We start from the raw sequence: 14418 nt of genomic DNA, 5'->3' as shown, positions 1-14418 counted from the left end.
GCAACTATCCTTGGCTTACTTCCCCTTTTGACCACCAGGACTTGGGCTCTCCAAGGGCTGCTACTGGGCTCTATAACACATTCCGCCAAGAGTCGCCGCACCTCTGCCTTGATGAAGTCCTTGTCTGCAGCGCAATAACGCCTACTCTGGCGGCGATCGACTTGCAGCCTAGCGCAAGATGTGGAAAGAGCGCCGGTGGGGTGATGCGCAATGTGGAGAGGCCGCAGGTTGGCCGGGGCTGGTAGGTTGGGGTGCTGTGCAATATGAGTGGAGGTTGGAGGCCCCCGAAGGCAAGGGTGACACTCTGCAGGTGGCACTGGAAATCCAGGCCCAGGAGGAGTGGTGTGCAGAGTTTGGGCATGATCAGGAGCCTGAATCCTGTGCAAGTCTCCCCTCCCACCGTTATATCGACGAAGCAGCACCCGAGGGTATCAACAGTCTTATCCTTGGTGGCGAGGGCGATCGAGCAGGTGGTAGGGTGGACCTTTAACCTTAGGGAGTGGGCCACGCTCGGGTGAATGAAGATCTCGGTGCTGCCACTGTCCAACAGGCTCTTTGTTACCTGCCCGTTGACTCGCACGTCCATCATCGAGTGCCTGAGATCGTGGTAGATGTCCCTGGTCAGTGTGGTGGCGGCCAGGACTGAGTCGGAGTCGTCGCTATCCAGAGGGATGGGGAACGTCGATAGGGCGGCCTGGTCATCTCCTGTGTTGACCACTTCGACATCAGTCGTGAGATGCAGCGTGCGGTAGCCGATGGCCTCCGGAGGCGTAGGGAGCATCGGTAGGGCGGCCTGGTCATCGCCCGTGTTGACCTCGTCGTTCTCAACGTCGTTGGGGCCCTCCGTGTTGGGCACTGCCTGCCCCAAGATGGCGGCAGCACGTGGGGAGCCGCTGCGTGGCTGGCCTCCTTCCCCAGCTGTGTCTGCTGCGCCGGGGAAGTGACATCATTACGTCAGCCGGAAGTGACATCACTGTAGTTCTCAGTGAGTGGCGAGGGTGAGGGCTGGTGCAGATGCTCGTGGCACATGCTGCGACGGTTTCTGGCAGGGCCAGATGTTGCGCAGTTGAAGTCAGGGAAGGGGAAAGTCGTCATGGGGACAATGGCGCTGTGTGGCACACGCACGTGGGGGCATCTGCGGGGGAGGTAGGGAGGTGATAGAGGGCCGCTGAGCTGCCGGCAGATTTAGAGAGGCACACTTTTGCAAAGTGGTTCCTAGCTGGGCAGTTTTGGCACGATCTTCGATCTGACCCACACCAGGACCCAAAGAACTTACAGGGGCGCTGGGCACCTGATGCAGTGACGTTCTCCTCCCCAGCTCGGCCTGGGGCTGCAGGTGCAGTGTGAGAGGGCCAGGAAGGAGCCTGGGGGAACCTGGAATCGAAGGCTTCGACGTGCAGAGCTGCTGCTTCCAGGGTTTGGACCACATCCACAGAAATGGTTAGGGCATAGATGTTGTCTTCCAGCAGCTTCTGCCGGATGGCCCTCGAGTGTTGCCCTCGGATGAAGGCATCCCGGATCAGCCTCTTGACCTCCTCTACACATACCCCAGGTTCAGCCAGACACGGTCGGGCCAACTCTCGCAAGTGTCCCAGGTAAGACTCAGCCGTCTCCCCGGGTTGCTGGGCTCGGGCATTGAGGAGGTATCTTGCACAGATCACATTCATGCAGGGGCTTGTACAAGTTCTTGAGAGTGTCCATTGCGCTCTTGTACGTGGAGCAGCCTTTGGTTACCTGGAAGGTAGCTTTGACTGGAGTAGGACCAACCTCTTCCGATCGAAGTCCAGGATGTCGCCCTCGTGTACCTCGATGATTGCCTCGACCGCGTGCTGCCAGATCTCAAAGCGTGTCTGGGCTTCCGGGTGGTGTGGGTTGACCTCAAGGCTCCCTGCACTCAGGAGTTTTTCCATGGCAGCCATAGGAAAATTTTGTGGATTAAATTGTGGTGCGCTGTTAGACAGAATCAGACACACACAAGGTAAAGACTGTACAACAGGCTTTAATCCACAAAGACTTCCACAGAGCCAGGCTGCCTGTGGCTGCAGCAACTCAGTGTGAAGCCTCGGGAGGCCAGCGCAGGCTTATATCCCAGAGGGTGATTGACACCCGACCGGGTGGGGCTTGATCCATTCAAGCCGACTGATTGGCAGCCAGCCAGATGTTGTCCTGTCCCCTTACACTCCTGCAGGTACAGAGGTTGGCCCCTGCAGTAGGCCGGTGGTGTACCACCACAGTTATATGTGATATTTTTCCATAGCTGTTCATTTCCGCAGTCCATCGTGCTATAAGTAGAGGGGAGTTGGACTTGCAAGTGATCGCAATACATTTTTTTGCTATTATTATAAATGAGGTTTGATATTTGGTCAATTTGTCGCTTATTTCCATGAAATTACCTAATAGATAGGGCTCCGAGGTCACCCATGAAGGCCACTCCTGTTATCCTGGTTAATCTTTCTGTGATTTCTTGCCAAAGTGGCCTCACTTTCACGCACAACCATGTGGCATATGTAGTAAAGTTACTGTCTCGGTCCCACATCTGAAACACATCTCTGAAATTTCTGTGGCTGCTTTCTTGAGGCAGCATCTCACATGGATGTCTTCATGAATGGGAGGTTGAGCTCATGAAAAACTTGGCTTTGGACTTTCTGCTTCCTGCTGCTCTCCTGGGCACTATGATTACTGGGCCATGATGCATGATACTTCCCACAGTGCAACTTAGAGGTTTGATAGAATATCTGATGATATGCCAAATCTCCTCCTTACAAAGTTAAGGCATCCATATGCCTTCTTCATGGTTGCCTCAATGTACTGACTCCAGAAGGGGTCCTCTGATAGGTGGACTTAAAGGTACCAACCCTCTCCACTGCTGTCCCATCAAAGAAGACTGGTGAGTGGTCCCTTAGCCTCCATGGTCTTGTTGACGTTGAGAATGAGTGGATCCAAAGTTCAAGTGCACCACCTTGGATATTGTACATTTCCAGCATCTTTATTTCAGATTTCCAGCCTTGATCTATATTCCTTTAACCATTCCAGATAACTATTCTGAATGGGGTACAATTTTTGGGCATTTGTTCCCTGATACTGATATCTATTAATCATGGAGAGGGGAGAGGATTGGAACATTGAAGTGAAAGGCATCCAGGAGCTCTGGATCCACACCCCCCCCCCCCCAACAGCTGAATGGAAGAGCTCCAAAAGCAAAGACCTGGCCGGCGTTGAGCTTCCCGACTATAGAGCAGAACGCATAGTGAGCTCTGAAGATGCTGCACTAAACTGGTAGGGAAGTGCAAGAGAATCCCAGGTTCACCAGGAAGGAGCCAAAGGGGCCATTGAGATAAGAACAAAAGATGCTGCCAATGCTCAGCATGTTGGGCAGTGAAAGGAGAAGCTGATGATATTTCAGGTCTTTCGTCTGAAACATTAACCGTTTCTCTCTTTGCGGACACTGCCCAACCCATTGAGGGTTCCCAGCATCTCCTGCTTTCACTTCAAACTGCCAGCATCCACCTGTGTTTTTTTTTTAATTAAAAGGACAGACATTGTTCCCTTTCCCTCTTTGGCTGATGGTTTGGATTTGCTGTTGCTCTGAGGGAAAGGCGTCAGGCCGTGGACATGGAGCGAGATGTACTCAATTTTAAAAGTTTAATGTCACTGAAGGTTGCAGAAGCCACAAACAGCACAAACTAGTTGAAGAAACAGAGTAAGCTGGGAACACTCTGGAGGATAAACAGTGCCTGTGGAGGGAAGAAAACACTCAATGTTTCAGTTCTGAGATCCTCCATCAGAACTGAGAGAGAAAACAAACTAGTCTTCGTCACACAGAAGGAGACTGTAAACCCATTACTATGGGGTTGTACTGAAGGGGGTTATTGGAGACAGCACTATTACTTTGCTTTGGGATCTTTTAGAGCTAAAGGGACAGACTGGGCCTCATTGTAAAGGGCACCTTGGATGGCGCAGCCCTCTCTTAGTACTCACTGGCCCATCTGTGGGGCACAGGTTTCTTCGCTCAAAGCTGCCATGACCATTTAAAAATAGCCATCGGAAATCTGTAAGGGCCTCAAATGTGAACCTGTTGGAGGTGATTGCTGCTTTGGTGATGAGGTAGTGTGTCACACTTCACTTCTCACCTCTGGTTTCATTCTTCTCCACAGGTGCTGGACCTGACCTTGTGCCTGAACAAGGAACGGATCCAGTCGGAGCAAATTCAGGAGCAAAACCAGTGCCTTCGTCAGCATATCAACAGCATGACAATGGAGATCAAAACGCTGCAAGACAAGGTCAGTGGGAGGTGGAGGGTGCTGGGCTACTCAGTGTCTATGGAAGGAGAAACATGCTGGAGATTCAGGTGGGAGATGTGTTTTGTGAGAAGGCTAAGTTCACCACAGCGTTATGGGATGCTGACAAGAGAGCTCTGCCTAGGACATCACCAGCTAGGTTATGGTGATGGTGAGTTTATTGTCATCCACAACGTACTGTCCCCTTGCACCAAAATTCTTCCTTGCTGCAGCCAAACAGATATATAAGACACACCTCTTACCTGTCGCCTCTACTTCTCCCCTTTCGCCTTCCTCCCTCCACTCTTCTCCTCCTCCCCTTACCTTTTTCATTCAGGTATCTACTGATATTTTTCAGAGAAAATATCTGTCGAGAGTTTGTCCCCCAAGAGGGATCAAGAAAGGGGAGAGTGTTGCTGGAGATGGGCCAGGTGAATTTGAAGCCAGAGGAGAAGATGGCAGCAAAGTGGATGAAGCTGATGAGCTCATCACGGGTGCATTCAAGATTAATTTTTTTTATTGTCAATGTAATAAAACAGAAAAGCTTGTCTACCATAAGGCAGACAAGGAATAGAAATTGCATATGGCCCCTTACAGGCAGACAAAGAGAAGCAAAAGAGAGCCCCCTCCCCCTAGGATTCACCTCTAGCCTCTGCAGCATTCAGAAAAAGCATTGGCAACCCGAGCTCCAGTTCCAAACCTCCAACATGATCGGCAAGTCTCCAGCACCCTTGGCACCCTCTCACATCTCAGTTCCAATACCTGATAACCCTTCAGCGTTCAAGCTAGTCTCCAGCAGCCCGCAGCCTGGTGCGAGTCCTTTGACTGCCAGCAGTCTGCGTGGATTCCTCTTCTCGAGTCGCCAACAGCCTGACTTTCATTCATAAAACCCCTCACTGGTCCACCACCCTGGTCGTCGTCCCGTAGGGTCATCTCCTCTGCTTCTCCTTCTCAAATGGAAGGGGTGTGTTCTTCCCATTTCCTGGTGCCCTGCGTCAGTCCTCTGCTTCCCCAGAGGAGTCCCTTGTCGCCACTGCCGATCAGAGGCACCGCCACCTTATGCCCGGACCCCCGCGGTGGCGGGGCTTTAAAATAAGCCACCTTCGGCTCCTTCACCAGCTGTTTAAAGCCTGTACAAAGTCGTCAGCAGTCAGGCTGGGTGGATGGACCCTGTGGGCAGAGCGCTGTGACATCACTCTCTGCAGTCCTACAGTAGCAGCAGCATTGCCATTTCTGCCCGCTGCATGAGGCAGGATCGCAGAAGTCATTGATGTAGTCGAGGAGAAGATGAGGAGCCTTGTCTGTGTAGGCTTGTAGCTTGGATTGCTCCACATAGCTAACAAAAAGGCCATGGCTATCCTTTGAGAATTTTGTGACGGTAACAGAGGAATTGTGAGAATGGAATAGAAGCCTTACAGGAGAAAGAACGCCACACTTGCACCCACACCTCTTCCCTCACCACCATTCAAGGCTTCAAACAGTCCTTCCAAGTGAAAGCAACACTTCACATATGAATCTGCAGGCATCAATGCTCCCGTTGTGGCCTCCTCTATATCGGAGGGACTGGTCGGAGATTAGGAGATTGCTTCGTTGAGCACTTTCGCTCTATCTGCTGGCGTTTATAGAGGCCAGTTAACGTACCAACCCTCATTTCCCTGGTTTTGGGGAAGAAATTGGAGAGGTTGGGTTGAAATTCCCACATGATCGCAGGGTGAACATGCAAACTCCGCACACGGATATGATCAGGATCAAACCCTCTCCCGACTGCGACACTGTGCCACCCCCAAAAAAAGCAAAATGGAGTCAAGGGGTTTGAAAAATTGGCTGGGAAATTCAAGTTGTGACAGCAGTTCAGCCAGGATGTTCCTGAATGACAGAACGGGCTCAGGGACTTGCTCCTGCTCCATGTTCCAAGCGAGGCAGGGCTGTAAAATTCATGGCATGCTCCTGGAAAAAATCAACAGATGATATCATCTTTGTTTTCTCTCTCGCTCTCCTCCCCCCCCCCCCCCCAAATATTTGTTCACAGAAATATTTGTTGGTTTGCCTTTTTACTTGGAAAATGAGTTTGTAAATGAAAAATGCAAACATTCTGAGTTTTGATATCAGCTTGTAAAGTGGCATAGAGCCAGACGTGTCTGGTAGGGGGGGAAAGTTGATTACACATTGGAGAATGTTTAACCCAGTGGTTCTCAACCTTTTTCTTTCCAATCCCATACCTCTTTAAGTATTCCCTGTGCCATCGGTGTTCTGTGATTAGTAAGGGATTGCTTAAGGTGGTGTGTGGGTGGAAAGAAAAAGGTTGAAACCCACTGTTTGAATCGTACCTCATTGACTCGTTATGTGCATGGTTTCAGAACTCCAAAGGAAATGGGCCAAAAGTAATTTTTCTCAAGCAAAATATTTTGGTGACAATAGGGTCAAGAGCGGGGATTCTCAACCTTCCCTTCCCACCCACATCTCACCTTAAGCAATCCTTTACTAATCACAGAGCACCAATGGCATAGGGATTACTTAAAGTGGAATGTGAGTGGAAAGAAAAAGGTTGAGAACCACTGGTTTAACCCAACACACTATTTGTAACAGAAAACACCTCAAACAACGCAGGAACATGTGTTTTTACTCAGGTCTGTTTACTGAACAACGTCCTAGCTTTCATTTTTGAGGGCGGTGCACTCAAAATAATGCACTCAGAGCAATATTTTACTTTTCACTCATTATTTTACGATCAAGAGCGCAAGATTGACTGGTGAGCACCATGTTACTTTGAGTACTAAGATTACAGGCCCACTGAGAGCAACTAGGGCTTTGATTGGCTAAACAGAAATGCGCTTGGCCACATCTGGATTGTCAATTATCCACATCTGGTTGGCAACTGAAGTGAGTATTATGCAGCACTGGTTTTTGTTCACTGACTGTAGAGTGGTTCGCTGAGTGATTCATTAGAAAGTGAAGCAATGTGATGCCTCGAATTTTATGAGGCAAGTAGCATTTAAGATTCAAGATTCAATTTTTTGTCATGTAATAAACACAGTGTCATATTACACAAAATTTCTATTGACTGTTGTAAGGCAGAGGGATATACCATCAGCCGAAATTGCCTGAAGTGCCTCTTACAGTCAAGAGAAATGGGCAACTGTCAAATAACCTGAGCACAACGAAGTTAAAGAGGGAACGTGAGAGCTAACTTGTTATGCCCAAAGAGTTGGGATGGAGAATGCCATTAGATGCTTAGCCACAGTTCATTACTTGTTGCACTAATCATAGACAGCTCCAGTAGTGCAAAAGGACTATCTAGAAGTAGATTAGGAGATCGCTTCGTTGAGCGCCTTCGCTCTGTCAGCTATCATCTATAGGGGTGAATTAACGTGCCCACCCTCATTTCCCTGGTTTTGAGGAGGAAATCACAGAGGTGGGGGTAAAAGTCTCACGTGGTCACAGGGTGAACATGCAAACTCCACACAGGCAGCAACCAAGATCAGGATTGAACCTGAATCTTTATCAACTTTACCAACTGTGCCACTGTATTGGGAAGGGTTGTGGCTGTCATGTGACAGCCCTGCCCCTACCTAGTTAGAGGACACACCAGCTACCAATCAAGGTTTGGTTCTACCTCACCCATTAGTGCACACTTTGCTGTTGGCACCATGTGAATTATCTGGACTGCACTCTCCAGCCTGCCTGTACTTGGCCTTGGGCCATTGGCTGTTGTAATTGGATTAACCCTCCAGGTACCGAGCCATCTTCTCCTGGACTGGACCCTCCAGCACTATAAAGGTGCCATGTGTTCTTTGTTCTCTCTCTTTGCCAGCTTGGGGCTACCCTGCTTCTCTCCAAGCCTAGAAATGTGGAAGGGTGCTAGAGAACCTGCTGGTAAGATGTGCACTGTTAAAAGGATTGGGAGCATTTAATTAGTCTCCCTTGTAGTATAGGGCCGTGCCTGCACTGGGTCAAGGGGTGGTGGGGCATTGTAGTGATTTTTCCTTGATCATTGTGTGTACCAGTTCATTTTGTTCCCATGCTATTTTCCCCATGTTCATTATTAATTGTCTGCTATTTCTTTCCCAAATCTGCTGTAAACTGCGTGTGCGCGTGTGCATGCGCGCTGCATCAGTTACCATTTCCCACACTTGCCTTCTGTAAATAAAATCCTTCCCTACCAAAACTGTGTTCAGAGTCCTTGCCTTTGAGACCTACCAGACTTGTTTCCTCAATCACAACAGCCACCCAAAAGGATATGGAAATTAGCTGGAAAAGTAGAGCTGTGGCAACAATTCAGCCAGGATGTCACTTTTTTTTTGCACAAGGGTTATGGTGAATATTTTATTACCCATCTTATGTATTTATTATCTCTTTTAATTTAAGTTAATGTAAGTAGTTTACTATTACAGTACCTCTTTGACTGCAGCGTAAGAATTTGGGTGCATATGTGCCCTGTATGATGGGTATGACAATAATCAAGCTCACTTGTTAATGAGTATGGGCTTTTGTCACAACCTGGCAATAATCATTCCTGATCAGAAACACAGTGAACCTGATAATCATGCCTTTGGTTTCAAGTGAAGCTTGAAGTATTGGACAAATGAACTTCAGTAATTCCATAAAGCACTGATATTAAAGTTTGCAGATCTATTTACATTCCAAGTTATTAAAAAGTCATAACTTGTGATTTGGCAGATTCAAATCTAAATTTATTGAGTCTGAGATACAAATATAAAGTTATTGTGTACACTACACAAGGAGGTGTGAGGTGCCCTGAGCAAGTGGCCTGATGCGTCTCCCTGAATTCAGCAGGGCAACGGACATTTGGATACTGATGAGAATAAGAATCTGGCTCACTGCCCCAGAAACAGAGCTCTCTGCATTTCCATTCCTCTTTAAATCCTGAATGGTTGATGGTTCGAGCTGAACCCCTTTATTAAGACTAGATGAAGGGTTTTGGCTTGAAACCATGCTTTTTCTCCCACTGATGCTGCTCTACCAGCTGAGTTCCTCCGGCAGGGTGTGTTCAGCTCCCATTCCAAATTGAATGAGCATCTGTCAAAGGGCCAGAACGAAACAAAATTCCTGATGTCCATTTCTGCATTTTGCATTGCATGTGGCAGGCATGGCTAACAATTTAGTAGAGTTACAAAAGCTGATAATTCTGCTTTGCTCATCTATTAATCGATAAGATTCATTGAACATTGCAGCACAGCAGAGGCCCTTCGGCCTATCATGTTTTGTCAATCTCTGTAAACCTACCCCGGAACAATCTAATTATGCTTGCCGACCTCTACCCCATAACTCTCTATTTTTGTTACATCCATGTGCCTGAATGTCCCTATTGTACTCCACCCTCGCCCCTGCAATTACATTCCAGCACCCACCACTTTTGTTCAGACACCTGGCGAAATTTTTCCATACCTCGATAAAGGGCTCCAGCCCGAAACATTGATTATGTATTGTTATGGAGTCCTGAGGACCCCCAAAACCAGCAGCATTAGATATTCACCACAACACAGGGTTACTTAAACAAAAGTAGTTTTTAATTATATTTGAACAAGAAAACAGAATTAACCTTTAACTTATTACTTAACCTATCTAACCTACTTAATCCCCCCTCTAATACTAAGCACAGGTGTGTGTAATATATATTTAAGATTAGAAAAGTTCTTTGGATCACAGTTCAATCTCACGGGTTGCAGGCAATTCTTGTACTGTGCACTGAAGTTAGCATTAACAAAGTTCACCAGTCTTTGGTGCTTAACAGGCAAATGGTTACCACTCAGGAGGGTTCTTGTTGGTCTTCAGAGAGAGATTCCTTTTCCAGGACATTTGCAACTGATTCCTTCTCAATCAGTCTTGCTGACGAAACTTTCCCCCTTTCAGGGTTCTCCAGATGATCCTCCTTCTTTCAGGTCACCTTTCAGACCGCCAGTCTTCTCCTTTGACCAGACAGTCTTTCAAAACTATGCCATATTTGTCCTTCTGGAACTGATTTCTATCTCCTCTCTCTCTGTTTCACACCCTCCCTCTCTGAGATCAAAACTGTTCTTTCCCTGCCTGCAAAAATCACATGCTCTCCCAGGTAAGCTGAATGTTGATCCTTTGTTGCTCTTTTGCAAAAAGCACTCTGCAAAAGTCCTGCAAAACTTCTGTTTTAAAATGTGTGTGCGCAAGCTGCTCTAGCAATTCCTCCCAAGCCACCTCTAAATACTCTGTCACAGTATCTATGTCTTTGCTATACAAAGTATATTGTTTGACCAGCTGAGTTTCTCCAGCATTGTGCTTATACCCTCTGTATTAAAAAAAAGTCACCTCTGACATCTCCCCAAAATATTCCTCCCCTCACCTTAAACAGATGCCCTTCTGTATTTGCTACTGTCCCCCAGGCATAAGTCATTGAGAGTCCACTCTAAGCCCCTCATAATCTGATATACTGCACCACTATTAAGTCACCTCTCGTCTTTGATCACTCCAAAGAGAAAAGCCCCAGCTCTGTCTACCTTGCTTTTAATTATGCAGATCGTAATTAAAACTTTCCTATTTGTCCTGGATGGCTTGGCTCAGCTGGAACCATTCCGTCCTCTGATTTTGTCACTTAGCTTCGAGCAGGTTCATTGCCTGATAAAGTGAGCAGGGTTCGTTTCGCGAACAGTCCAGCAAGTCAACTTTGACATGAATACAGCAGCACAAAGTAGAAGTCTGGAGCACTTTACAATTTGTGCCCAGCTCAGGCGGCATGATCATGGGGTTCACTCAGGAGCCAGATGGCTGCAGGGAATAAACTCCCTTTATGCCTGTTCATGTTCAAAAAGCGCAGGGTGCAGTATCACAGTAGGTAGCCCTTTTCTCACTGCCGACCCGCCTAAGGAACGGGAATAACTGCGGGGCAGGCTGGGCACATGGCACCATTATTTGCAGGGAATTCTGCTGACTTGGGGGGTCCCATCTCCACTGGTGATGTTGCGACTGATGTATTAGGTACGGCGCTCTGACAGCCAGCTGACTGAACAGTGGCATTTCACAGCTGTCAGAGCTTCATAAACACAAAAATCACAGCCAGATTAATTTGTCAAGTGTTTATTGTTGAAATGAATCCCCTGCCCTGCTCCCTCACACTGTCCGCTTCCCTGCCCCACTCCGTCATGTCACATGCTCCCCCTGCCCTGCTTCCTCTCGCCACCTGCTCCCATACATCGCCTGCTCCCCCGCCCCACTCCCTCTTGCTGCTACACGCCACTCACTCCCCCTGCCCCACTCCCTCACGCTGCCCATTCCCCTTGTCCCACTCCCTCAGGGTGCTGTGTTACAATGAGTCACAGAGTGCAGGGTGATGTGTTACATTGAGTCACTAGGCCCTTTCAAGCTGCCGTGCAAAATGGGATTAACCAGGCAATTTGCCTGGTTAGCACCCCACTCACACGGCAGCTTGAAAGGGTCCAACCTGGTCAGTGTGGTCCTAATCCAACTGGGTCTCTGACCTACTTCAGAGGTAGTCAGGGAACCCAGTGTAATAGTACAGATTCTATCACCAATGTGTATATGTACAGATTGTAGTGTAGGATGACTGTGATTGCCTGAGAGTGTAGTCACACCTCCTGTCAGGTCTTAAAGGATTGCTCCTAGCCAGACCAGGTCATTCTGGACTGGTCGACCTACTTGTGATATGCTCCAGTCTTTTAGTTGATAAAAGTCTTGGTTTGGATCAACAAGTTGTAGAGCTCGTCGAAAGAACCAAAGACTTGTTGATCCAAACCAAGGCTTTTATTAGCAAAAGACAGGAGCTCTTCACAGGTGGCCGACCAGTCCGGAATGATCCGACCTGGCTAGGGACACAACCCTTTAAGGCCCAGACAATAGGTGTGGCTTAGCTCTCAGCCAATCGCTGTAAGCACAGTCTAGATACTGTAACATATACACTATGTACATTGGTGATAGATCTGTACTATCACATTCACCCCTTCTTGGAGAATTGACCCTGGGAAAAAAAAACAAAAACGAGGGAGAGAATGAAAGGAAGGGGTAGGTCAAGGACTGTAGAAGTCAGGGGGTCTGACCATCCGGCGTGACCGCCGTGGTGCCAGGATTGGGGTCGCTGGTGTGGTGTCGCCAGCGGGCTCGTCGGGTGCGACTGCTCCGTCGCTCAATTCCCCAGTCGTGTTGTCGGCAGGGTGGCCCGGGTCATTGGGGTGCTGTTGGTCCTTCTGTTGCGGCACGGGGCCTGGAGAATAAGGAATTGGGGAAGGTTGGGTTGGGGGATTTGCTGGGTCTACCGCGTCCTGAGCTAGGTCCCGCACCGAAACAGTGTCCTCCCGCCCGTCTGGGAACTCAACGTAGGCGTAATGTGGGTTCGCGTGGAGTAGAGTCACTCGGTCGACCAAGGGGTCGTTCTTTGAGTGCCGGACGTGGCGTCGCAAAAGGACGGGGCCATGGACGGTGAGCCATGCCGGTACAGTGGTTCCTGATTCAGATTTCCTCGGGAAAAGGAACATCCTTTCGTGGGGGGTGGCATTTGTTGCAGTACATAGGAGGGAGCGGATGGAGTGTAAGGCACTAGTGAGAACCTCCTGCCAGTGAGAGGTGGGGAGACCTTTAGACCGGAGAGCCAGTATAACCGCTCTCCATATGGTGGCATTCTCCCTCTCGACCTGGCCGTTACCGCGTGGGTTATAGCTCATGGTCCTGCTTGAAGCAATACCACACTCCAGAAGGTACTGTCGCAGCTCTGCACTCATGAATGAGGACCCCCTATCACTGTGAATGGAATTGGGGTACCCGAAGATGGTGAAAATACTGTGAAGGGCCTGTATCACTGAGGTGGCAGTGGTGTCTGGGCAGGCCACAGCGAATGGGAAGCGGGAGTACTCGTCGATGGCTGTAAGGATGTAGGTATTACGGTTTGTCGACGGTAGGGGCCCCTTAAAGTCTACGCTAAGACGCTCAATGGGGCGGGTGGCTTTGATAACGTGGGAGTTATCCGTACGGAAGAAGTGGGGCTTGCATTCAGCGCACACCGAACAGGCTCAGGTCATGGAGCGGATCTCCTCGACTGTGTAGGGTAAGTTGCGCGCCTTGACAAAGTGAGCAAACCTCGTGACCCCTGGATGACAGAGCGCCTCATGGAGTTTCCGTAGTCTGTCCATCTGTATGCTGGCGCACGTCCCCCTGGAGAGCGCGTCAGGCGGGTCGTTGAGCTTACCAAGCCAGTACAGGATGTCATAGTTAAAGGTGGAGAGTTCGATTCTCCATCTGGCGATTTTGTCGTTTTTTATCTTACCACGCTGGGTGTTGCTGAACATGAAGGAGACCGCGCGTTGATCAGTCAACAGTGTAAAGCGCCTCCCAGCGAGGTAATGTCTCCAACGATGCACCGCTTCAACTATGGCCTGGGCCTCCTTCTCGATCGAGGAGTGTCTACTCTCCGGACCCTGGAGGGTTCTGGAGAAGAAGGCTACAGGCCGACCGGCCTGGTTCAAGGTGGCTGCCAGGGCGAAGTCGGATGCATCGCTCTCGACTTGAAACGGGACAGACTCATCAATCGCGTGCAGCGTCGCAGCAGCGATGTCAGATTTGATTCGATCGAAAGCCGCTGTGGCTTCGGTCGAGAGGGGAAAAGAGGTGGTCTTGATAAGAGAACGCGCCTTGTCAGCGTAGTGTGGAACCCATTGGGCGTAATACGAGAAAAGGCCCAGGCAACGTTTGAGAGCTTTCTGGGTCGACGAGCTCTACAATTTTATTAGCGAAAGTCCGGAGCTCTTCACAGGTGGCCGACCAGTCCGGAATGATCCGACCTGGCTAGGGACATAACCCTTTAAGGCCCAGACAATAGGTGTGGCTTAGCTCTCAGCCAATCGCTGTAAGCACAGTCTAGATACAGTAACTATATACACTATGTACATTGGTGATAGATCTGTACTATCACACAAGTCTTTGGTTCTTTAAACGCACTCTACACCCAGTTAAACTTAACCAGGTTTCATCCAGTGACGTCAGCACTTGCGCGCTGGCGTCATAGAGAAACCCTTGGCTGAAGTGCCTGCCGCAATTGGCAGGGGAGAGAGGGGTCGCTGCTACGGGGGCGGGAGAGGAGAGGGGTTGATGCTGTGGGGGAGGGAAGAGGAGTTGCTGCCACGGGGGGATAGTTGGGTTGCTGCCG

At 49.2% G+C, this 14418-nt stretch overlaps 1 protein-coding gene across 1 annotated transcript in view; it reads left to right on the top strand.

Moving 5' to 3' along the window:
- The window catches only part of LOC138747981 (lamin-B2-like), a 116405-nt gene that overhangs the window by 55385 nt on the left and 46602 nt on the right, over window positions 1-14418 (top strand). Inside the window, exon 7 of the mRNA XM_069907661.1 lies at window positions 4155-4280. Coding sequence (XP_069763762.1) covers window positions 4155-4280 — 126 coding nt within the window. The remainder of the gene's footprint in view (window positions 1-4154; window positions 4281-14418) is intronic.

Source organism: Narcine bancroftii, chromosome 13 (assembly GCF_036971445.1).
Source record: "Narcine bancroftii isolate sNarBan1 chromosome 13, sNarBan1.hap1, whole genome shotgun sequence".
In the NCBI taxonomy this organism is placed as follows: domain Eukaryota; kingdom Metazoa; phylum Chordata; class Chondrichthyes; order Torpediniformes; family Narcinidae; genus Narcine; species Narcine bancroftii.
The sequence above is the reverse complement of the archived record's forward strand: the minus strand, read 5'-3'. Positions and strand labels throughout refer to the sequence as shown.